At 28.9% G+C, this 26,377-nt stretch overlaps 2 protein-coding genes across 4 annotated transcripts; one reads left to right on the top strand and one right to left on the bottom strand.

Moving 5' to 3' along the window:
• Positions 1-3,580: 3,580 nt before the first annotated feature.
• Positions 3,581-7,951, bottom strand: LOC148284134 (plasmolipin-like). The gene is made up of 4 exons (XM_088242638.1): positions 7,784-7,951; positions 6,372-6,500; positions 6,014-6,280; positions 3,581-5,603 (listed from the first exon to the last, which is right to left on the bottom strand). Exons 2-4 carry the CDS (start codon positions 6,498-6,500, stop codon positions 5,463-5,465), a joined length of 537 nt encoding a protein of 178 aa, XP_088098764.1. The 5' UTR covers positions 7,784-7,951; the 3' UTR covers positions 3,581-5,462.
• A 131-nt stretch (positions 7,952-8,082) lies between these two features.
• Positions 8,083-18,611, top strand: LOC148284133 (endonuclease/exonuclease/phosphatase family domain-containing protein 1-like). 3 transcript variants are annotated; one of them, XM_088242632.1, is made up of 7 exons: positions 8,083-8,320; positions 8,397-8,689; positions 8,880-9,582; positions 10,669-10,824; positions 11,308-11,474; positions 14,188-14,352; positions 15,311-18,611. In XM_088242632.1, the coding sequence occupies exons 2-7, from the start codon at positions 8,416-8,418 to the stop codon at positions 15,547-15,549; spliced, it is 1,704 nt and encodes a 567-aa protein (XP_088098758.1). In that variant the 5' UTR covers positions 8,083-8,320; positions 8,397-8,415; the 3' UTR covers positions 15,550-18,611. The 3 variants fall into 3 exon arrangements, with proteins under 3 accessions (XP_088098758.1, XP_088098760.1, XP_088098759.1); XM_088242633.1 differs by lacking the exon at positions 8,083-8,320 and having other exon boundaries at positions 8,380-8,689; XM_088242634.1 differs by lacking the exons at positions 11,308-11,474; positions 14,188-14,352; positions 15,311-18,611 and having other exon boundaries at positions 8,186-8,320; positions 10,677-10,761.
• The last annotated feature ends 7,766 nt before the right edge of the window (positions 18,612-26,377 follow it).

The following is a 26,377-nucleotide window of genomic DNA, read 5'->3' as shown; positions in this document are numbered from 1 at the left end:
AAATAGAGTATCCTAGTTTACCATCGGTTTTACGCCCAGTGTCTCATTCATCCCAGTGCCAGTTTTTAAAGAAATACCTTCTTTTAAAATACAGGAATACAAGTATCGTAAATATCAGAGTGGACACCAACTATGAATATTTTAAAATAAAATATAGCTCCGTTCGTAAGGGATTTGATCAACATTAGTTGAATGATTTAGCAAGAGATTTGGGACAATCCAAAAAGGTTTCAGAATTCCGAGCATCAAAACTACACGAGAAAAGGGAGCTAAGGTATCCTATATTTGATCAAGAAAAAGTGTCAATACTTTCGAAGTGACTGTGGATTTGTGTATTGCCATAATGTACATGGTTTATTGGAGGAGTTGGGAATTTCAGCTTATAACACAACTGAATGGCGATTGTTCGTCAATAGCTCAAAGCGGAGATGGAATAAAATTCTTTACCTTAATGTGTATGTTTTTCATTCGATAAAATAACTTTACTACTTGTATGACCGCAATTCGACTTGCAGTTACTATAATATATAGAGAATTATTATTCTCTGTGAACAGTACATTTAGTATTTTTTTCCATTATATGCATATTTTGTTTGACCTTTGGGACAAAGAAAGGGTATTCTGTATCTTTATTTATTATAAAGTTGATGTGAAGGGCAAAAACATTTTTGGATTCAGAAACCAAAAGTTAGATTGTCAGCAAATGTCCAATCTAAGTCAACGAAATTCGCATACGTCATTGGTTGCGTAATCTTAATTAATTATTGAAATGAAAAATACTGCATTTTCTTCAAACCATGATTGAAATTATCATCAAGGTTGCTTGATAATGACAATTAATGTAACTCGTCAATTGAAATGGAGGTTAAATATGTTTAAGTATTTAGTTTTAAACTTAAGTAATGTTGCAGACATCCACATAACGTATAAAATATTTTAAACTAACTATATTATGGATTATAATACCTCATAAATAGACATTTGAACATCAATATTGAATTAAAATTTGCAATAAACAAAATAAGATTTTTAAAATTAGACTTAATAAAGTTAAATTCCTGACGATGAGGTAGTAACCTCGAAACCGGTCGAAGTGTAATTTAAAAAATTAAAGTGGTTTATACAAATTTATAAACAAATAAGTGTAAAATGTCATACCACAAAGTGAAAAATGTTTTTGATAACAATAAAATAAGATTCTTTCACGTAAGAATCTACTCAGATTTGAGGCCTCTTCAACAAAAAAAATTGCAAGCGGAATTGGATTTACATAAGAGAAACGTAGAAGAGGATATCACGATAAAATACATAATTCCACTTCGAGAATAATTCAAAGTCTACCAAAAAACTAAGAAGGAAACCACCACACTTCTACTATCAAAATATCCGGGGCGCTTGTACAAAATTAAATGAGTTAAGACAAATTCTACCAACACTACATTACGATATATAATATGTACTTACCGAAACGTGATTGGATCAAAAACTCATTTTTAAAATTTTTTTTTTTTAAATTTTAATCTTAAAACGGAGTGAATCTTTAATTTCTCGGACTAGCATCCCTTCCGCAGACCTCTAACCCGAAGAAGGAAAATGATACAGTATATGAAATTTACATATTGAAAAAATAATGTTTTTTGAATAAATATGAGCATTACAATCAGAATTTTGGCACTCCTTTCTCAAAACAACACCAAGCAACATGGGCTATTTTTATGGTAACAAAACCACTACGCACACTCACACAAGACATGATATTTAAACTTTTATGTACTATATTATATATTAAGTACCTATCATCTATGAACGTATAATTTGAAGTACAAAATCAAAGTTTCAAGTTCAAATGATTTGTTTTCTCATAACCTCCGATCTCCGATTTGGAATCCTCAATATAATAGTTACAAAAATCATATTCAAAACAAGTACATTTCAAAAATAATGTTTCGTTTTCAAGTAGGACCGAGTCCACTAATTTTCATTTGGTTAAAAACCTCGCAACTCGGCGTATCATGTTGGATATGTGTTTTCTCTATAAAATTGTTCATAACCTAATCAATAGCCCAGAAATTGTTAAAAGCATTTCATATTGAGTCCTTGTCCGTAGAATTCGTCATTCTGTACTCTTCCACATTCCGAGCTCAATGACTAATTATATGAAAAATAGCACTTCAGAGAATACAGACTACCTATAATGACAGTTTTAGTGACATCAACATATTACACTGTAAATACAATATTTTTATCAGATCTGTTAGACTTTTAAAATTTATCTCCCGCTTAACTTTTAAGTTTTACTAATTCATATGTACATCTACTACCTGCATCTAATTAATTATTCTTGGTTGTGAATTTTTACTAAAAAATATAAATGTTCATGGAAGCAGAGGGAGGGGAGGAGAGTAGAGTTGGAGCTATAGAATGTCTTCTCCCTTTTATGTACTTTTTATTTAATTTTTATAATATTTATTTTTTTAGTATTTAAATTTTTTTCCCCTCTCCTTCTGTATTCATAATAAATTAATATGAAATCTATAATTGGTCTTACTTTTTTTAATTGTTCTTTTGTACCTTGTATTTATAAAAAAAGACTATGATTTCCTTAATAAATAAATAAACGTTTTTTAAAAACCCATATTACCCCCTTTAAAACATAACTTTTACAGATGATATTAATAGTTCATAAAATATTTCTGGTGATATTTTATTAAAATACGTACAGTAACACTAAAAAAATCAAATACAGGTACAATATAAAGATTTAATGAGTCTATTGAAATATAAAATATATTCACTTTCACTTCTATTTAGGCAATATCTATGAAAATATTTCATCTGTGTTAATTTATACTTGCGATGAAAATGTCAAACATTTTTCATATGTTTACAAAAAATAAAATACCTAGCTTGGTTTTATTTACCTATATTACGGATTATCCAAAAACTGTTTTCATTATATATAAAAATGAATAGTAATTATTTAAATTTATTATTAATATCATTCTTAACGCTGAATTTATAAAAAAAAAGTTATTTGCTATTGCGCTTCACAGTAAACAATAATAAATTATCTACATACAATTAAACACCGTATTGAAATAGGTGAATAAGTTGAAAAACAAATGACTTTTTATAGAATTCAAACTTACAACCACACAAAAGTTTTAACTGAAAATAATAAAATTATTAAATAATCTATTTGAAAAATAACCAAACAGAATTGTTTATTTAAAGTAATTATTTGTTATTTGACAATGGCATTGTTAAAAGAAATATATGTCATATAACAATAAAAAATATTGTGGAACATGGTCCAAACTTTTTCCAAACTAATTTTTGTTTTCATTTGGAAAAGATAATTTAATATGATATGCACTTAACCACAAATTCACCACTTAACACAAGTTATGATTGTTCTCAGAATAATAATTCTCTAGAAAAGCCCTTTAGCTCTATTGCATAGAACAAAAGCGTTCCAAAATTTTGGTTTGGTTTTAGTTTACTTTTTAGTTTAACAACAAACGTGTAACGGACGGTTTCAGTTTGCGCATGCAATTTTTTAATGTTATTTTTTAAAGAATTTGATGAATGTTATTTTGGGGATCGAAAATAATTTGTATTTAAAATGTGCTAATTTGTGTTTTTTTTTTTTATTTCTTAAGCATTTTATAAAAAAATATACCAGTAAATTAACACACAGGTGTATATTGTATTTTCCTTATATATTATGTAATGTAATAAATCCACTTATAAGAAAACATTTCAGAAAACATAGCTAATAAAGATAATTATTTTATTTTCTTCCATTATAATTACAAAAATTGGACTGTCTTTACACCTGGTATCGATCAACAATGGATATAATATGTAGTCATTTAAGGGGTCGTCTTTAAATGTTTTAATAAAAAAATTACAACGTTGTATTAAAATGATTTTATATATACATTTATGTAAATTTACTAAAAAATACAGAACTAATTGTTTGGTCCTCTCAGTAAAAAAGATTATCTTAAATTTGTAAAACATGTGATATTATTCATAATATGATTTATTATGGCAATACATAGATATGTATAATTTTGAAGCAAAGCGATCTATTACTTTATTTTTAATCACCAAATATTACTAATAATGTGGAACAGTTTCAGAACACATTCTTTCTTTGACAATCAGATATTACCAAAACACATATTACTGTCAAGAAATTAAAGTAATTTTCAATAAAGAAATAAAAACTTTACTGAAGTAAGACTATTGACATTAAAATCAATGAAAAAAAGAGACAATTCAGTCAAGGTTCTATAACTCACCATAGATAGGCTAAATCGAGATCAGATATTTACTCAGTGAAAACCAAATGCCGTCTATATAACACCTATTCTCCACAACTGATGCGAATCGTGGCACCTAACTAGGGTCCAAAACAGCAAAAGACTGAGTTTTGAGAATAGATGTCTCAGAAGATTCTTGGGAAGAATCCTACTTTACAAGGCATCAGGTTCTCGGCGTCCTGGATGTCCACTACTGACTGTTTGTCAGCAGTTTATACGAACTACAGGACGCGAACCTGACTTGGAAGGATGTACAGGTGCTGGCAACCGATAGAGATGCCTGGAGGATCTTTGTGGACACCATATGCTCCATTTAGGGAGCAGACATGGAATTATGATGATGATGATTTTTTTGAATGTTAACGGCTTGACAAAAGAACAGTTTTGTTTCAAAACTGTTTAGCAGTATTATAATAATTTAGTGATTTAAATCAAAGTAAAACATAGAATGCAATAAAATGGACATACAATATTGTTGTTTCAAATATTAATTGTACAAAGTTCTACTTTATTTTCACAAATATAAATTGGTAAAATAATTGTATTGCTTCATAATAAGATTAAACCGTTTAAACTTACAAGTGATTTAAAATAAATCAAATAAATGTTTTCGGTTTTCTATAATGGAATGTTGTGAAGCTATTCCTTTAACGAAGCACTTATTTTACATTAGCAAAAGTGTGTTTTAAATTAATTTTAAAAGACATTAAATAAACAAGTTTGCAGATTTACCCAAAAATTATTCATTGAATTAACATGATTCAAAACTATTTTTAATTAACAAAAATGATTAATTTAATTGATTAACATGATTCAAAACTATTTTTCCTTAAAACATTACTAACATACATACATTATATTTAATAATAATACAAACAGTACATATTAATATTCAGTCCATGATAAAGGTACAAATTGTTTTTATATGCACATAAAAATAAACCATGAGATCTGCTTATATTTATGTGTGCACATATTTAGCTCAGGCAATCCAATAACATGCTGACTATTTTCTACAAAGCATTTTTTTTAACCATAAGAAAACAAAAGAGTTTAAAAGTTATCTTAAAAAATAAATTAAACTTAAGAAGTTAAAGAAGATTTATCTTAATGAAGGTCCTCGGTAAACACTTAATACCCCTGAGCTTCGACAGGACTGGTAGTTTCCTTACTGACCACTTTAACTCCTTGTTCAAGGCGCCCAGCACGAACAGATTGGAACTTGAGGAATGCATCGTAACCGTACGCAATCATCGCACAGAAACCGAAGAACTGGAAAAAGGCCAATCAAATTCCACTCTGTATTCGATTTCAACAACTTGATAAAATCCTTTTTTGATTTCAAAAGTTAAATTAATTAGACAGAAGGGTATTTCAAGCAAAATATCGAATAGTTTATTTTGTTAGTTTTTTATACTTAAATCTATGGCTGTATCAGGTGTATTAACATTAACATAACAGGTGTAGTAACATTGTGGTATTGTCTACTTTGTGGTTCACTAAAAAGAAGCTAATGGGTTTCTAAAAGATTTTCTTTAATGTGGAAATTGAATATTAACACCAAAGTTACCATGAAATCATTCTTGAAAAAAATATTACATTATTCTCACCACATAAATACACAAAATTATGGAATTCAACCAAGAGTTAAATGATAATTAGTAATTTAGACAGAGACTTACCGATGCTGCTGAGAATGCTTCAACTCCAAATGAAGCAGCCAAGGAAGCCGCTAACAAATAAAAGAATGTCCACAGAGCACAGAACCCAAATTCAATCTTCAACCAGGGAACCTTGTAAAACTTTTCTACCACGTGGAACAAATAGAGAGCCAGCATTATACCGGTAAACCAGAAGCCTCCCATGGACACTGTATTGAACCATGATCCCCTCGAGTGGTAGCTGAATGAAGAAACCTCGATGCAAATAAATCCCAGCAAATTTAAAACCTGGAATATTGGTAAAAATCAAGATACAAATTGCTTAGTAAAGATCTAGGTTTAAATAAAACAACACAAATGAAGGTAAATTAAATCTCACTATTTGTATAATCTTCAATATTCCAGGAACAGTCCTGACATAGCTGGGGTCAAATCTGACTGTAGTAATTACAGATGCACTAGTAGAAGTTGTTGTTGTATGCTGAGCGGGGAACCCTTGGTCTGACATCTGAAATTCAAAGTAAAAACCAAATAATCAACCTAGTTACCAAACACAGTGAGTGTGTCCTGATTCTGTTTTCAAACAAAAAAACACAACAAAATTTATTTATGTTTTTTTTTAACCGTGAATCACACTGAATCTTAGTTCATGTAGGCGCGTAGTTGTTTTTGGATTGAAATCCGCAGTTTTATAGAAATCTTTGATATTATTTAAGTCTATTTTATTTATGAGACAATTGTTTTATCTTCTTGAAGTAAATGTTTGCACTTTGTAACTAATGTCAAACATTTATTTGAAAACAACATAATTATTGTCACACAAATATAATGAATATTTAGCAGAATCAAAAACATATTATTTTTAAGCTTTATTAGCTTCTAGTTTTACAAGTACCCAGTTTTTTAATCTAATTATTGTACCTGAATAATTATTATTTTGCAGATGAAATATAAATGATAAATAAATCATTTTTAAAACATTTTGTTAAAAAGTCTATTAATTCTTATATTTAATTAATCTGTAATTGTTATTACTATGATTTTTAAAAGAATGGAATTAACAAGACCCTTTTAATGGGTGCAAAAATATGCACAATCAAATAAAAAACAAATCTTATATTTGTTTCAATACAGATAAAAACAAAATTAAATATCAATTATTTGACTTGTTGAACCTTCAATTTTGAATTTAAAGGCATAATGTTATTGATATTTTCAGTGATTCGCTATAGTGTTGAGTGTATATCCTTGGGGTAACGCCCACTAAAGGTGACAAAAATGTGCATTAATAAATTAACAATTACGTCAATTTATGACATTTTGTATTTAATATTTATGTTATAATAAAGCATTGATAAAATTATAAGTAAGTTTCGGAGTTTGTAATTTTTTTCATTTATAGATTGAACAGTTGCTATTTAAGATTTTTTTTTTCAAGGTGCAGATGTAATCTAAACATGAATTTTAACTGTAATTATTTCCGAAACAAAAATAACATAATATATGTTTAAAGGGTGTAAATGTGCATACTGATTTTAAATGCACAGAAACATACTTTGTTGACACAACACTTTTGGCATGGAGTTTAGTATGGTGTTTAGTAATGTTACACCAAATTAAATACTTGGATAATAATAACCGTAACACCAAGCACACGACATTTAATGCTATCATCGCTTAAAATAGTTGAGCTAGACAGAGGGGAGTGGTCTATTGATTATTCGTTCGATCACAGAATTCAGCGGTATTTGCGCGATCCTAAGAATATAACAATACAAAGAAATACTATACCGTTTTTTTTTTCTGTAAATGTGTCGATTAAAAAACGAAAAAGATCGAAGCGTCAATACAATTACTAGTTGAGAACTGCGTTTAATGTGGAAAATTAAACTCGCATTCAAAAATATTACGTTCCGATTTATCGTATCCAGAGCCAGAGATTATACGATGACAGTATATAATCATAGAAAATAGGAATGCGTAGATGTAGACGTCTAAATTATTTTAAAACGTCTTTCAGCAATACCATTCGTACCAACTGTATTTTATTTCAAAGTTTGTGACACCACCATAACAAAGAAAAAAACACCGCATTGATATTGATAACATACGTCACTTTGATCTGAAAGATTGAATTTGCCCTTTACGTCAAATCACGTCAAATTGTCAAATCATAATCGCATTCAATAAAAAGTTAGGTAGAGATGGCAAAGAACTTTGACTTAAAATGGCCTAGCAACTTTACAGAAAAGAAGTGAATAATTCAAAATAATGTGTGTAATAGAAAAGAATACTGATATTAATTTTATAAAGTTTTTGTTTTATAAAGTAAGTTATATTTATGACTTATCAGTTTATTATGAAATTCTGTTCACTGAATAATGTAATTCCATACTTGTCTTAGGATATCAGATACCAGCATAATGGGGCAAACAACGAGTAAACCAAATTTATCTAAAAATGGTAGAAGAAGGTCATTAAGATCTCCTCTTCCTAGAAAATCTAAGTCTAATTTGAGCCATACATTCAGCATATCTGGCATTAATGAGAATGTAGAGCTTATCAATGTGAATCACGCTAGCGAAGAACAATTAATGACATTATGTGGTATAACGAGACAAGTCGCTCAAGCAATTGTTGATCATCGGCAAGCCATTGGACGGTTTAAGAAAATTGATGATTTAGCCTTGGTGTCTGGTAAGAGTTTTTTTTCTTTAAATTATCCATAATTGTTTTCAGTTCATTAGGTAAATATCTAATATTTATTCTTGTCAAACAGTCAAATAATTTGCGTGTCTTACTTTTTTGGAATTAATTTTCAGTAACTCAATATTTTACTTCAATATTTTAAATGCCTTTCTCTTCAGAATTATCTGTGACATTTTAGGTATGGGTGCAGAAAAATTGAGTGTTATTCGAGCAGAAATATGTGTCAGTCGCAGGTTAATAACGGACTCTAATTCTCGTGCGCAATCCTTGGACAGTATTCGCAGTTCCGAGTCAGGGAGAGTTCAATTAAACATAAACACTGTAAACGTATTTCAACTTCAGTGTATCCCGGGACTGAATCAAGAACTAGCAGCAAACATAATAGATTACAGAAACAGGAAAGGTTTATTCAAATCATTGGATGATCTTATTAAAGTCAAGGGAATAGACAATATAAGACTTAGCTCCATCAAATTCCATTTAAACTTGAATAAAGAAGATGAGTTACCTACAACACCGAGTAGTATTGGCTTTCCTAGTAATGGAATAAACGGCTCTCTAACTTTACATATATCTAAAAGTGCATTAGTGAATGGAACTACAGCGCTTCCTAGAACACCGGGCCACCGGAAATCACTATCTGTGCCTATTAAATGCACAAATAATTTATCTAATGGATTTTCTATGGCGCCTGTCAATGACATATTTGATTTACTTTCTGCCTACTCACGCCGACCAATAATTGAGGAGGAATTTACATATCAAAGGGATGGTAAACCAGCTTACAGATTAGCCTCATGGAATCTACATGAACTTAGTTACGAAAAAGCTAATAATCCTGGCTTCAGAGAAGTTGTATGCAGAACAATTTTAGAAAACAAGTTAGTTATCTTTAAAATTTTATTTTTCAAAAAATTATCAATAACCTGTTTTTAAAAGTGAAAAAAAAAGTGGGATGAGTTATAAATATTAGTTTGAGTTGAGTGTGTGAATCTAACACCTAAACAAATTTCTACCGAGGGAAAAAAGTATTAGTCCGTCAAGTATTTTATGGTAATATTTCTACATGCATGTTTTTTGTTTAAGTATAAACTTAACTCAAAGACAATGAAAAAACTCTGCGAAATCAAATAATCTTCCTTATAACTTATTATTTTAAACCTAGATTTAAAATGAGTACAACAATATATTATCTGATTTGCCATTGTTCTGATGTTGTTTGACAGTTTATAATTATGTTTTATTAATCCATTGATATATTTTGTTCTTCCTAGACAAGTTAGCTGGAAGTATTTGTGACTCATCTCATTTCTTCATTTCATTTGCACACACCTTTATTTTTTTGAATAGAAATTTTGCATAATACACACATATTTTAATGACTTTCGATTTACAATATCAATTTTTATGAGTTTCAAAACAGTGCATGTGTAAAATATATACTGCCTGATAACACGATTGTATTTAATGATATAAATAAAAGATCACAAATATTGCCGATCTAGTCTTTGTAAAACATATTCAAAAATTCAAATAGCCATATTTGATACTAGGCACCTTAGAAGTTCATGAAGCTGAGAGATAGTATTACATTAGTTCTTATTAAATAATATATGTATAAATAAGATTTCTCATTTCTTAAATTTTATTGTTTTTATGTATGGTATATTTGATCAAGTGTGCATTTACTTTTAAAGTTTGTAGACTTTGAACCATTTTTAATAGATAATTAATTAGAATGATAAATGTTTTATTTTTATCTTTGTTTAGTTATTTATCAATTCTCTGCTTAAACAATCAATCAAACTTGAGTTAAATGTCTTCATAGTTTATTATTTGTATGTTAATTTATAAACATTTTTTTAAATACATTTAACCATGTTACCAGTTTTTATGTTTTTCCCTCCAACCATAAACAAGTAAGAAAGCATGAAATTTATTTTTTATTGTTTTCTCTCTAACTATAGATTTTCAGTTTTGGGAATCCAAGAGGTATTAGAAGAAGACGCTCTCAAGTGTGTATGTGAAGAATTAAATTCTCCTACACTTAGACGAGTCAACGAATGGAAAGAAAATAGTAAAAAATGGCAGTATTATGTGACATCAAATAGAAGTGCTCTAGGGTGAGTAAACCATTCAAAAATTCAATTTAGAAACATTTGGTGTACACATAGTTGAAATTTTTTTTATATTAATCTTCTGTTATTAAGTTATGACTGATATTATTGAATAGAGGCCTAGACTGCTTAAAAAATATAATTTGACTTACATAGCAAATATGCATTTATTTACTTTGTTTTATTATTTACTAACATTTTTTTTATTTTATTAAATCACTCTTTTCACTATAGAAACATCCAATAAACTGAAATCACCATGATTTTTTGGTTTGTTTTTTTAGTACCTAAAAAATATAATATAATTTTGAGAGTAAATTATTTTTGGAACACTTTGATCCTTTCTGTTATGTTAACAAAGACAATATTAGCTTTATTTCTTACGGACTAAATATATTTTCTTGTTCCTCTTTTTCTTTATAATTATTTTTTTTTTCCAATTTGTATACTTTGCTTTATATCTATTTGTGAAATTATGTTTTTTTCCAGACATTACTTTGGTATTCTTTACGATGAGTTTAGTGTAAATATTCACATAGAAATCCAACCGTTCCATACAAATGAAATGAATGGTGAATTTTTTTCTGAAGATGATTCTATACAAATAAAAAATAATGACAGCATACAAAATACTAAGTTAAATTATGCGATAATCGGTGAGTGTTTAATGTACTTTACCAACACACAAAATTTAAATAGTAAAAAAAAATGTTTTTTACTTGTACTTTATACCTAAGCCAAATGTTATTTCAATATGTGTAATTTTAATGCCACCAAACATTTTTTTAAAGTTTTTACTTTTAACCTAGCCGGACCGAAGGGGGGGGGGATTGGAATCCCCCATAGACCGATTTTTATTCGATAACTAGAGTATTATTAAAGCATTTGCCCTATATTTTTTGTAATCGTGAATTTAACAGAAAGAAGCATTTTCCTGTTTTTGTTTTTAAAATCGTTTAATATTAAAACAAAAAAAGACGTAAATAATTCAAGGGTCGATTTCGCTTATGTACATAAGCATTTGGCAAACTAACAAAAATGAGTAAAATACACAAATGAGTAAAATATGTGTACGTGAAAACATTAATAAATTATTGTACGATCATAAAAACTTCCAACGTTTTATTCTCGTGACATTATATACAAGTAGGCGCTGGGGTCGTTTGGTCCCGCAGTTCGGATCATGTGTAATTTTTGGATGCTTAGTGAAGGAAAGGTTAAAATCCCAGTTAAAATATCTACTTGGGAAAGCATTAGTTAAAAAAATCACAAAATACCAACTGTATTTTTTTTCAATAGCCGGAAACAGAACCATAGAATTATATTAGTCCAGAAACCACGTTTGCACATCAAACTGAAGCCGACAAAACTACTCATAAATGAGTTTGGCCTTAAGTTACTCTGTAGACATCGCTTAGTACGCAGCTGCCGATTTAAATTCAATTATGCCGTGTTGTGTCGTTTTTGAGTGTCAAAATACTGCTGGGATTAAAAGGGAATCAGGTGGGATCACATTTCATGTGTAAGTAGCGAATTCATAAATAATATTATTTAAGAATTTTATTATTTTACCGTCTGTCAGATTGTTAAATAAAACAAGGCAGGCATTTTGTCAGTTTGCCAGGGTAGTCGAATTTTTTACTCTGCTTTCTATTAATTAGCCTTAGTATAATATTAAACTGTATTCATTTTATTTAAGAAGGTAAACATGAACAGAAAAAAAATATAAGAAGAAAAATAATGAAACCCACTAAACCGCGAAACTGGCTTGTACCTGGTTTTTTTTATAGTCCAGTCAGCAAAATATTTTTTGTGGTAAAAATAACATAGCATCACACAAAATTATCTTATATTTGTGTTGTAATAATATATTTTTCGCGGTTTGGTAACATTACGCAGCCACTTCACGCATGCGCACAGGTGGGATGACAAGGGGGTATTTGATAATTTTTGGATACAGTGCGATGTATGCAAACTTGATTCTACGCGCCTTCTGGTATATTATAATTCTATGCAGACATTCAACTCAAAACACCAAAAGTAATGGACATGCTACCTCAAATTTTTTGTACCTTTCTGTTGGGCAACCTACAAAATAAAATAAATGAATGATCAATAGGTAAAAATAAAATTACTTTGTCTTTTATGCACCACTTTATTTTATATTAAAAAATAAAAGTAAATATCATTCTCAAGAAAACATTTAAAATTTAAATATCACTAAGCTTCCTCATTTAATCTCTAAATTTTATTTATGTACTACTTGCCAAAACTTGCCTACTTACTTGCCTACTTGCCTACCTACTTGCTTTACTAAAATTTGTAAAGACCTTATAAGTAAAGGTACGCAATTTTCGTTTTTACGAAATAGACGCGAAAATTTCTTATATTTACTAACAGATGCGAAATATACCAATTTGTGTTTTTTTTTTACTAATAAGATCGGAGCGGAAAAATTATGCGGAGAGATGAATCATCTTAGGTGACCCATCTGAAAAAAGTTTCAATAAACTTTCTCTGCACATGAGACTAAATACAACAAATGAAGCCTACATTCATATTAACCAGTTATTTTGCCCATCTGTGGCTGCAAGTATGACCACCTTAAATCAAAATGCAAAGCTTCTCGAAAATTACCTTCTTAAGAGAGCTTTCTCAAAATGAGCTCATTGATGGATATACTTGCTTTGATCGGATAATGCTTCAATCAGTAAACAGGAATGATGATTTATTTAACTTTTTTTACATAATGTCATTTGTACATTGGCGGGCTTATTGCCAAATGGCAATTTCTTCCAACCAACCAATAAAGTTTTATTTTTATAATTCAAGTTACAGAACATATTCAATAGAAAAAATAAATAAAAAGCTAAAGATATATTAAAATAGAAATAAACGTAATAAATTACCTTAAATCAAAACTATTACTCAATTTGAAAAAGGAAAAAAAGAGAAAAGAGGCAAGGAGGAAAAATTAAGGAAGAGAAAGTAGATGTTTCTTCAGACGTGATTTCAATGTTAAGCAGATATTGTGGGCTACTTGATGCTACTTTCCAACCTTTTCTCAAGCAATGTTACAGAGCATTCGGAGTTCAACTAACAGTGTAGACGCAGAACTCTTATATATAATGTCATCGTTACGGATAGAAGAAGGACGCCAAAATAGTCAAATATTGAAATTACAGCAATGTTAGCTTTTAATTGGTATTAAATAAAGATTTTAAAAATATATGAATTTACAAAAGGCTCTTTACAATTCTCATGTATAATAATATTATTGATGATGTATGTATTATGCTACAGTGATAAATCAATTGAAAAACTTGTTCCATCATTATTGCTGCTTGACAAAGATGTTTTATTTTTCAGATTGTAAAGTCAACAAAACTCACGTTCTACTGATGAATACCTACTTAACTGGAGAAAATTCAGAGAGTATTACAAGTCAACTACGTACTATAGTAAATAAACTATTGACCAATAATAAAAATGTCGCCCTTATCGGAGATTTTCACTCACTAAAAAATGTTGAAGGTAAAAATAAAATTTGTAAATACATACATATTCATCATGTAAGATCTCAAAAAAACATTTTATTGTTTCTTCCTTGTGTAGTTTTTATTTTTGTTATTTTTTAGTTTCACTTTATATTTCTCTATGTGAAAATACCACAACCTATCATTTGTCCGTGTAAAATAAACTAAAGTAGGGAAGAAAATGCCGAACACTCCTCTAGTGGAACAAAAGGCCTGTTGGCAGTAGCCAACAGGCCGGCTTCTCCTGAAGAGTTTTAAGTGGTTTCCTCTCCATATGAGCAAATGCTGAGAAGTTCCTGATTGGCCCACATTAGCATATCCCTCCTGATCCCAACAGTTTAGATAAATTTAAAGAAATTTAATTGCAGAAAAATCCACTTTTGAAATACAAACCTTGTATATTATAAGCAATGTAAATAATAAAGCAACTCCTATATAATTTTATTTTTTTTAAATACCTATCATTTGTCTGTGTCCGGGCGGATTAAGAATACAGTTCTGTGTATGAAATAGAACCGGAATCCTGGACGATTGATACGATTGGCTACATAGTGTACATGCTTGAGGTTCTGGGTTCGATTCCTGGCTTGATTTCAAATTAAACTCTGGTTTGACATTTCTTCTTCCTCCTGGCTTGATGTCCCATTTACTCGGAGTTAGCCCTCCTAGTCCTCGGTCTACGCACCGGACTAGAAGATTTGTTGTTTGGCTTGTTTTTTACGGCCAGTTGCCACCTGACGCCGACTTGGTGTTACACTACAGTATTTTATTGCTCCTGGACTGGCACCTGAGGTATAAAAGCAATCACCTAACCTTCTGTAACAAATAATCGAGGTGCCCTATGCACCAAAGCATACAGATATGATGATAATAATAATAATTTTTCTGTAACAACAAAATTACTTCAGTAAATTATGTTACAGACACTTAATAAATTGATTTTGTTATTTTGATAGATTTAACGGTAAACTATAAGGCTGCGATCGATCCCGTGTGCAGTACTTCCCTGGAGACTTCAAATGGTGCTAGTGGCCGAGCGGCCATTTTGTTGGCCGGTGATAACTTGGCATTGTTTGCCAACAAGTCGGGAGTGGTCCGTAGCGGACTTAGTCACCTTGCCATTCCTCGCGGCTGGACGTGGGGGGGACCTGCCTCCCCCCATTGCCCTGTTTGGGGAGAATTCTTTACGCATTAATGAAACAATTAATTTTTTTAAATGTAAATTTCTATCGAATCAAGCATTGTTTTTGTTATGTCAACTAAATATTTTGCTACGAATAATCAGCATATTGATATTTTTAAAATGCTCTAATTTACAATGGAATTTGATTATTTATCAGAAAAAAGATACATTATCCAGCCTCTCATCTCATGTTTAATATATTCTTATAAATGTATGTATTATTTTAATGAAAAATATATATTTTTTGCGAACAAATGAATTAAACTAAAAACATGTGCATTTTTAGCATATCAAAAATAGTTTATTTTGAATGAAAAAAGACCTTATCTATTATAACTGTCACAAATTTTAGTTGTAAAAATAAATAACCTCTCTATAATCCATAGACAAATTAAATTCTTATTCCATAATACTAATATTTCTATATTTTAGTGTAATTTACAATTATAAATAAATTTTGTCTTATATTTTTGAAATATTTGACAATTTTTTTTTTCAATTTTTATAACATGTAAATTATTCAAATTCTGAATTGTTTAGTCAAGATTTTTTTGTACTATTTTGACCATAGAATTAAGAATAGTCCGGAAGGAGCGTAGAATCATATTTGAATACATCAGACTGTGTCCAAAAACCACCCCACTTTGCCCCACTTTCGCCACGCGCATGCTTGAACTCGCCGCGTAATGTTGCCAGATCGCGAAAAATATAACCATAACACAAATGTAAAATAATTATATTGAAAAAAAAGCAATTTGTTAATTTGATAGACACAACAGAGTAGATAAGTAAAGGGTCATTTAATAAGAGTAGTTGAACTAATGAACTTTGAACTTAACAAATAAAACAAATTTTATTTGACATAAAACGGATGTTAAATAATATCTGATGTTTTGAATATAATGTCGGTCAAATGTCCACCACGGCGTTGTTTAATCTGAGAGGTCCAATTTTCATTAGTTTTCTCATTAGATGAGCAAACTGCTAGTCCATGATTAGAAAGTTAAACTAAATTCTCAGATAGATACCGAGGTGCCAGGTTTTGAAGAATGTTGTATAAAAGAGAAAGAAATAAAAAGTTTATGCCCTGTCCAAAAGAAAGCCATTTTAATTATTTTCGAGAGAAAGACATCAACAATTTTTTTTCGAATGAAGTGTTCAGTTACCAATTTCCTCATTCCTATAAATAATACCTTTTTAATAAGAATATATCAATACAGTCTACCTGATAGTTTTAATTTCTTCTTTTTTGAGTAAGCTTTTTGTAATATTGCCTTTTAGAAACAGAACTAATCATTGGAGTTTTACATTTAGATAAATGACCTTCTGTCATAAAAACATTTCTCCTCAAAATGCATTGAGCAAATTGTGCTTTGCTTTGTTGGTTTCCAAAACTCATCTCGCCGTACTCTTTGTATTATTTTTATCCACTCCGTTTTCCTTCTTTCATCAGCAGGGATGCTAAAATTCCACCAAATCAATCAAAACCAATGTTCTTATTAATAAAAAGTAGCGTAAAAAAATTTACTACCCTAGCAACACCAACAAAATGTCAGTTTTCTTTGACAGGTGGAAAAAAAATAAATTTTTGAGTAATGCAATTGCTACTTACACATACATTTGCTACTTACACATTAAATGTGATCCTATCCTGTTTCTTGTTGATCCCGGCAGCATTTCTACACTTTAAAACGACATAACACGGTATAGTTGAATTCAAATCGGGAGTTGCGTACTGAGCGACGTCTACAAAGAAACTAATGGATGAAAACGTAAAACTACTCGTTTAGGAGTAGTTTTGTCAGCTTCAGTTTGATGTGCGTACGTGGTTTCTGGACAGAAGTGTTTGATGCACGTATGCAGATTCTATTCTTCTTTTACTATTCTTAGTTCTATGATTTTGACACAAATTAATTATTCAAAAAATTAAAAAATGTAAATACTGTCTTTACCCCTCTCTAAAGATTAAATTATGTTATATGAATTGTTTGACCACAAAAGTCAATAAAAAGTTTTGAAATGCAAAAACACTGAATTATCCCATTTAAATATTTTTTTATTCATTATTAATTGTACATCATTTTCCATATGTAATGATAAATTCATAAGCGGTATAATAACTTGCAGGATCTTATCCCAATATAATTTTTTTTTTTCACATTAATATATTAATCGTCTTGAAGCGTTAATGCGGTCGAAATGTACTGCTAGATCAAATGCATGGGTCTTAAAATAAAATCAACAATTAAACAGAAAGTAAAATTTGTATACATAAATGTTAAGAATAATTTGCTTGTTTTAGAATTTTTATTTCACTATAAATGTTTTGTTAATAATTCGTTTAAGATTGTTTACTATGCATGGCACCACAATTATTTATTGTATGATATTGAATTTTTATAATTTTACTTAAAATAATGCATTTATACGTACATACAATACAAAAAAACTTAAATAAATTAATAACATTGTTTATTAAGTCTGCTCAACTAAAAGGTTTGTGGTTTATATTATTTATCTTTTGCTATGTTTGTATGTACATTTTATTATTAGCTACTTCAGGTTTCTAATATATTTTGTTTTACCCTTTAAAACCTATTCCTATGTGACTGTTACATATTACAGAAACTTGAAACTTTTGAAAATTTGTTGATTTTAAGAAATTTTGATAACCAAACCCGCCAATGTTCTTTGTATGAAAATAAAGTCTCACCTAGATAATACTACATTACATTTACCAAAAGAAAACTGTTTTCCAATTACATATTATCTTTTTCATATTTTTCAAAGCATAATATATTAAAGGAAATAAAAGAGAGATTCATCTATTTATTTGAGATATGTTTTGCCATATAAAGTATAATATATTTTTATAAATCTATGTCTCGATTATATATTTTTTCAATTTATTCGATTTTCGACAAAACTAAAAGCGTTTATAAAGCGCTAAATATATCATTTTAGACATATGTGTTTATAAGTTTTTATAAACCACTTATATTATTTAGTTATATGTCAACTGGTTTCGAGGTTACTTCCTCATCATCAGGACTTGAAGAAGTAAGAAAGAAAAAGAAGAATGAAAGAAGGAGAGAGAAAGGGGAGGTAACGTCGAAACCGGTCGACATATAACTCGAAAATTAAAACGGTTTAAACAAATTTATAAATAAGTAAGTGTAAAATGTGATACCACGAAGGGAAAAATGTTTTTGATATTAAAAATATATAATTTTAGTTCTAAATAATGTAGAGATTAAGTTTATAAACTGTTTTCAATTTAACTTGTGAATTTATTTTTTATGTACACAGTACATTGTAGTAAAACATTCCACTCGGTGCCTTTAATTAACACCATTAATAAATAATTTAACATATTCCAAATGTTCAATATAGTATCAGAAAGTTAATAATGGCAGGTATAATTTGTACATAGTGGCCGCAAGTAGAACATTCGCTACCTAATATTAATTTTATACGGCTGAATAGCGCAGAGCCAATTACACCATATAAGCAATAAACACGGAAATAATTTAACGAAAAAATCCTTAAAAATAACACATAGTAATAACAATACAGGAATTTGTTTGGATGAAAAGTTGAAATATTTCACAACCAATGTAACCATTTATTTGCATTTTTATCTTGTAATTTTTATTTTGATGGACACCACTCCAATCAGTGCCTAGTTTGTGCCTGTCTTAGGTGCTGCTCAGCAGTTCTTTAGTATTTAGGTCCGCAGAAACATATTTCTGAAACATCCTGATAGCCTTTTTTGGGTAATCTTTTATCCTTATTTTTTTTAAGCAAAGATGTCATATTTATTTCATTTCTTCAGTGTGGCCAAGGCACTCCTGCTTGATAATATTAGAAAGCCCTTTACTAAAATTACTTGTCTAAGAGATTTGTTATGTCCGCCTATAGACCGACATCCTAAACGCTTCAATCATATTCATGGTGGTCACTCACACACGCACGACAGTACTGACCAAAGGTAACACTGAGTGAACTTGCATTTTTATGTTCATACATTTGTTTATCAGCACTGTCTGCAATCATTTAATAAGTTTCTATTCAGCTTTTCATCTGAATCAATTTTTCACTAAACCAGCACTTATTATTATTCTTAAAGGGGGGGGTCAGTGCTATATAAGCTCCTGACGTCACTGCGACCTATAAAAATCTGTTGTGACGGGTCCCCTTGAATAGTTCTCACCCTCCAAGCCCAAGTCTTTAAAGATCCTGGCTATTGTGTGGAAGGCGAGAGTTCTAAAAACTAAACCAGCTCACAAGTTATTTGAATTAATTGGTTAAAACTTTTTATATTTTTCCCATTTAGGGTTTAATTGTTTTTGTCTGCATTATTTTGACTGACTACCAAGCCTTTTCTTGTTACACAATTCTGAGAGTTTTTTTTAAATGTCTTTTTTTGGATCTGACCATAGTATATAAATTATCAATGCCTTTACCTCCAACCAAACTACTAAAAATGCATATTTATATTATCTCCGATATATTCCTTGCCAAAAACCATTTAAAATTCAGAAAAAAATATTGAAACTGCCACTTTGTGGTGATTATTTCAATATATTTCATTAGTATAAATAAAATGATGCCTGTGAGTGTATATACATATTTATAAGACTGTTACTAAATTAAGGGTAATACTGAATAAAATGTTTATATAGAGTTTGTATGTAGATTTGTAAAATAATATATTCAAAGTTACCACATTATTTTATTGGTTTTTAAAGTTACATGTAGTGTAAATGGATGATTTTGTACGCATTATGATAAACTTATTTAATTAGTCATCGTTATATTTTTTGCACTGATTTTGACCATCACATAAAATTTATTTATCATGAAAGAATATACATAATTAGGATATTATTGAGAGAGGATATGGGACAATATTTTATGTATATTAATTTCTATAAGTTAATATTATTTGGGTTAATAGATGCACGTTACATAATTATGTTTTGGGTTGGATATAAATAAAAAAATACATATTCACTTTTTTCCATATAAGATACCTATTACATAGTTTAAATATTATCTGAATAAAGTTAAAACATAATCCAGCATAGCGTACGTTTACATAAAATTACAATAAGGGTAACGAAAACTTATTTTGATTTTTGCTCCATTCTATATAAAATAATTTGAAGAAATAGGTGAATTTCGATTTCAACGTAATATTGGTAGCCTTCCTCGGTGTACACATTTCAAATGGCTATCTTTGTATAACCATAGACTGCAAAAAAGGACAAATTTAGCTAACCTATATTCTTCACATGAATACCTATTTGCATGAAATTTAAGAATATCTTCATCGGAAACATATACAATCTTGCATTCCAATTGCAAAAGATTGTTTCATATGTTTTTTTAAAAGTAATATTATAGTGCCTCACACATTTTTGTAGGTAAGAAAAATCTTAGGGAGTTCTTTGGTTTAACTGTTTAATTCAATTGATAGTACTAATGTTTTCACTGTGATGGGATAAAAAAAAATGGTTTTCTATATTAATAAAAAGGGGATTTCATTCAAACTCATACAAATCTCTTTTGGACTGCAAAAATATATACATTTAGTTATCCAAAAAATATCTACTTACGTCAAAATTCATAGCAATTTGTTTCTTTACCACCCTTACTAAAGTATTTATTGGAATCAAATACATATATAGAAATTGTGGAAGTCGAAACAATAATAATAGTTTAATAGAGATTTTATAAGATTTATTAATTTTTTTCTTTTTCCATTTATTATGTACTTTATTTTTTCTTCTTTGTTCTATATTTTCACATGAATAAAAAATCCAGTATATTTTTTTTTTAATTAATGCAACACCAACTTCACCTTATTTAAGCTAATAAACTTATAATCAAAGAGTGGATAAAGATGTTATGTAACAAAAACAAAAAGCAGAGATATCTGGGTTTAAAGTTTTAAACACCAATTACATATTGATTGGCGATATTGATAAAAAGAACACCTTCATTCGCTCTCTAAAACGGTTTTCTGCTGTTTTTATGGTGTAGTTGGCTTTATGTGAAAAAGCTATACACAAAATATTTATTTAAGTAAAAAAGTACTTTTTTTAATTTTGCGATGTAACGCCTTCATCCACTCATGTCTTCGATTATTACTATTCTATTGTTATCATTACTTTATATTCTAACAAAATACAAGAAAAACTTGTATTATGAAATTAATAGTAGGTATCTATCTACATGTATCTATTTTATCACAATAAATTTGTTCATTAAGTAGATATTTAACAATTCAAACTAATTAAATGTTTAACAGATGATCAATAATTTACAATATACCTCACTTATACTATTTAATAATACCAGGGTATAAAGTTAATATTAATTTTACTCAAAAAAAGTATCTAGACCATTGCTATATTTGTCCCTCAGTATAAACTTTATTTAGGTACCTATAAAACACATTCTGTGCCTCAACTATGTTGTAAAATATTACGCATTTCACAATAATGGAAAGAAATTGTTTGATTTTCTTTCTTTGTGTTATTGTAAATTGGTGGACCATTGTAGCATGTGATTGGATCGGGTACTTAACTGTGGAATTCATGAAAGTAGAATAATGAACAGATTAATGTGATACTACCCGCTTATCATGTAAGCTAAAGTTTGTGCATTATGTAAAAATTTAACTAGAAGAGGAAATAAATTATGATGGTAATTATTTGTATATTTACATGTGTATCAGTTAAATAAAATATTAACATGTACCTGTTTTAAATAGGTATTTATATAAAATATCACAACTGCCTGAACAAACTTTTCATTTAAGTTTTTTTTACATATGTATTATGTTTGTGGAGCATAAGTTAAATATGTCAGCAGAATTGTATTTCTAAATTGTAATTTTAAAAATAGAATGCAATCTTCTCACTGTTTTGTATTTTAATTACATGTCTCATTTCTCAAAATATTGTAACATACATTTATAATTTAGATTGAATAGGTTCAGTAGGTATGAGTGTAGGTCCAAAAATTTGTAAAATGAAGGAAAAGGGAGGTAAATATAAATATAATAATATTTCCCTTTTCAATGTGTTCTCCTATAGATTTTTTTAAATATGAGAATAAATAATAATCAAAAGAGACCAGGTCTGGACTGTAGGGAGGGCGGTTCAATATTTGGAGGCCACATTTGTGAATAGCAGTCGCGTTATTCAGGAAAAGCAAGACACGTTTGGTCAATTTTCTTCATTGTTTCTCGTTCACAGTTTCTTTTAACTGCTCCCGTAGGTTAGCGTAGTATGTTCCAATTATAGCGACACAATTTTCTTTGTAAATATATCAACAGGACCCTCTATATCCTAAAAACCAGGAGCTATTACCTTTCCGACCGATTGCGATACTTCTTGGGGGATGGTGTGCCCTTATTATGCCACTGCAGTGTAACTTGGAAACATTTGTCAATACTTGGTATATACTAGTGATGAGTGATACTACCCTCCGTCCCCCTGGCAACCCTTTCATTCTGTGTAATTTTGGACCTATGTATGTTTAAAGTTTTTTAAATATTTCTAAATCTTCAGTTTTAAATATCTTCAGCGTAAATAAAAATATTTTATTCTGGATTGTAATTTTAATTTCTAATTTCTATTTTTTTCTTGCTAAAACTACTGTGAAAATTATTTTGTAAATCTAATAAACTGTAAAATTATCAAAATTTGTTGAGAATTTTCCTTTTTTTCTGAATTTTATAAATGTTATTATTGCCACAAAAATATTTTTTCTTTATTGCATACATAATTCAATGTTTAAAACATAATATCGGTAGTCAGATGGCAGAAGGGACCATCTGTATTTTTTTCTGTTTTGTAGTTTTCAAAAGTTTTAGTAAATATTTCAGTAAATACACATAGAAAAAAAAGAAGAAAAAAAGGCATCATTTAGAATGGTAATTTATTATTGAAAAATAACTCTGAAATATTTTAGTTTGTGGATTGAAGTTTTGAAATTGAGTAGTATTTCAGCTCTCCTACACATTTTTGAAAATTACAGATGGTCCCTTCTGCCATCTGACTACCGATATTATATCAATACTATTTTCAATAAATTATACACTGTATAATCCAAAATAAATTATTTTATCAACTTGAAACCATTCTTCGTTTTTTATGGCCTTTTCTTGAAACCATTTGAAAACATATTTTTTTCTTCACTAATAAACACATTTTTAATAATTAATTTAAAAAATCTCTTCTACAAATTACAAAAAATCATTTTTTAAACACAACATATCAAATTTACCATTCATATTCCACCCATGAATATATTCTTAATACAGATTTAATACTTTAAATACCATAAAAACTAAACCATAAATATTTTTTTACATATATATATTTACTACAATAAATTTAAAAAAATTGAATTCCTGTGAATTTTGGTAACTAACCTTGTTACATATCATCGGTAACCTGTTTGTATTTTAAGGAAATGTTTTACTGCAGTAAATTCATTATAGGTATTAAGGGCCTTTAGTTTTAAATTATTGGTATTTTTTTTCTAATTATAGTTTTTTTGATACTCCAGCGTTATTTTTGGTCAATTAATAGATTGAGTTTTTCTACTGACATTTCTTGGTGGAACTGCATTTTAATTATAATAATAAAAATACATATATAGTTTTATTCCACTTTTATTTATAATGTTTACCAGTGACCGGGTTTCGTCGTGACCAACATCGTCAGACTGGTGGAAGACTAAACAAATTTCTATGTTATATACAAGTGTAAGCAGGGGTTGTAAATCATGATTTTATATAATTATGGGAATAAAAGAGTTTAAAATTAAAATAATTTAAGTAAAAAATAATAACAATAAAGTATACTTAAAGAATTGCCCCGATAAAATAATATTAAACAAGCAGGTACACACGTTCATTCCCCATTAATGTATCCAATAAAATATAAGCAATAACACTACTCGATAAAAATTAACTGCTGGGAATTTTGCTTTCAGAGAATCACTTAATTACCCCCGGGCCTGGGGACATGGCTGTCGAAGGATTTACCAACCAGCGCCCCCGTTATAGTTTCAATTAAATTTAAATACATATAATTCAAATACATTTTTACTATAGAACTTCATAAAATTATATAATTTACATCATTATATACATTCAAACAAAACTGAAATTCACACAACTGTTATTATTTTTTACTCAAATTATTTTAATTTTAAACTCTTTTATTCCCATAATTATATAATATCATGATTTACAACCCCTGCTTGCACTTGTATATAACATAGAAATTTATTTAGTCTCCCCCCTGTCTGACGATGTCGGTCACGACGAAACCCGATCACAGGTAAAAATTATAAATAAAAGTGGAATAAAACTATATACATATTTTTATTGTTATAATTATTTTTGGTTGATCTAAATTTTAAGTAATATATTAACAGAATGCTTTTTCTGCCAAAATATTCCATTGATAGTTACGCGGTATTGCAGTATCACCGACGATATTGCGCCATAATTATTTTCAAATGTAACCTTATGTATTTATATTATCAACTATGTCTTTTACAATATTTTAACATAATGTTCCTAGGTCCCATATAAATTAAAAGTGATATTGTGATATATTTATTATTTATCTTCACGTCATAAAATATGATTTTGTATAAACATAGGATAACACTTTGTCTTGTATTTTGTATGCACTAAAATATTGTATAAAATTATTTTATAAAAAAATAAATTACCTATTCATTGTTCTTTTTTTATTTTTGTTCTATTGAAATTCAAATGTGTATTTGTATTTTTCAAAATATCAAAAAAATAATAATTACTACGTTATACATAAGCGTCCGTTGTTCTCATATGAAAATGTAAAAAAAAATATCAGCAAAAAACTTTAAAAACGTCTATCTCTTATAAGTAAAAAGTAAGTAAATAAGATGGAGTCACCCGAGCGATAGTGGTGACTCACTAAACTGACTATAACATAACACAGGGCCACGTTTGGGGTCATATTTCTTGCAATCTATGAAAGATAGATAAAAACAGAAATCTATAAAAGATAGATAAAGAAACATTGTTTTAATGTATTATAGAATGTCTTTAGTAGAACGATTATCAATAATAATAACTTGTACTTAACGGGACGTTTTTCCAATAAAATCGGCATTTTACGTAATTGTATTTTGGAAACTACATAAAACTTTTACTTTCGTATTATTTTTTCCAGAACCTTATTTTATTTTTGTTTGTTTTTACTTTTAATAGCTAAAACAATGCAATATCAATTGAGATTTTTCTTTCAATTAAGAGTGTAAGAGCTATGAATAAAATGTTTTTTTTTTATAACTTTTTACTTACACGAGATAGACTCCCCTTTTTTAAAGTTTTGGTCAATATTTTTTTATATATTTTCATGACAATGGCCGGTCACTCATACCCGGAAAAAAATGTATTCGGAATAAATTTAAATAACTCCCATTTTGTAAGCACATGTAAGCATGCTACGAAGCGGGGCACATGTTTTTGTATTCCCGCTTAGTAATAGGGTGCCGCCTTTTTCATAAAAGGGGATGCCCATTTCGCAATAGATCAGAGTAAGTACCACGCATGCGTGAATCTGAAATCGCAGCGCTGTGATGGCAGGAAAATTTAATACAAACTTAACTTTCTGGATAAACCTTATAGATTTCCTTTATGAAAATAACATTGCCATAGTAAAAATAGAATTGATTATTTTATCTTAAGTTAAGTACGAGAATAACTATTTTTAGTTAGTAGATAAATTAAAATTCATTAGATGATAAATACAGTTGATCC

Source organism: Micrasema longulum, unplaced genomic scaffold (genome assembly GCF_059751315.1).
Source record: "Micrasema longulum isolate JH-2025_06_02 unplaced genomic scaffold, ASM5975131v1 h1tg000147l, whole genome shotgun sequence".
In the NCBI taxonomy this organism is placed as follows: domain Eukaryota; kingdom Metazoa; phylum Arthropoda; class Insecta; order Trichoptera; family Brachycentridae; genus Micrasema; species Micrasema longulum.
This window is presented reverse-complemented; position numbering and strand designations above follow the sequence as displayed.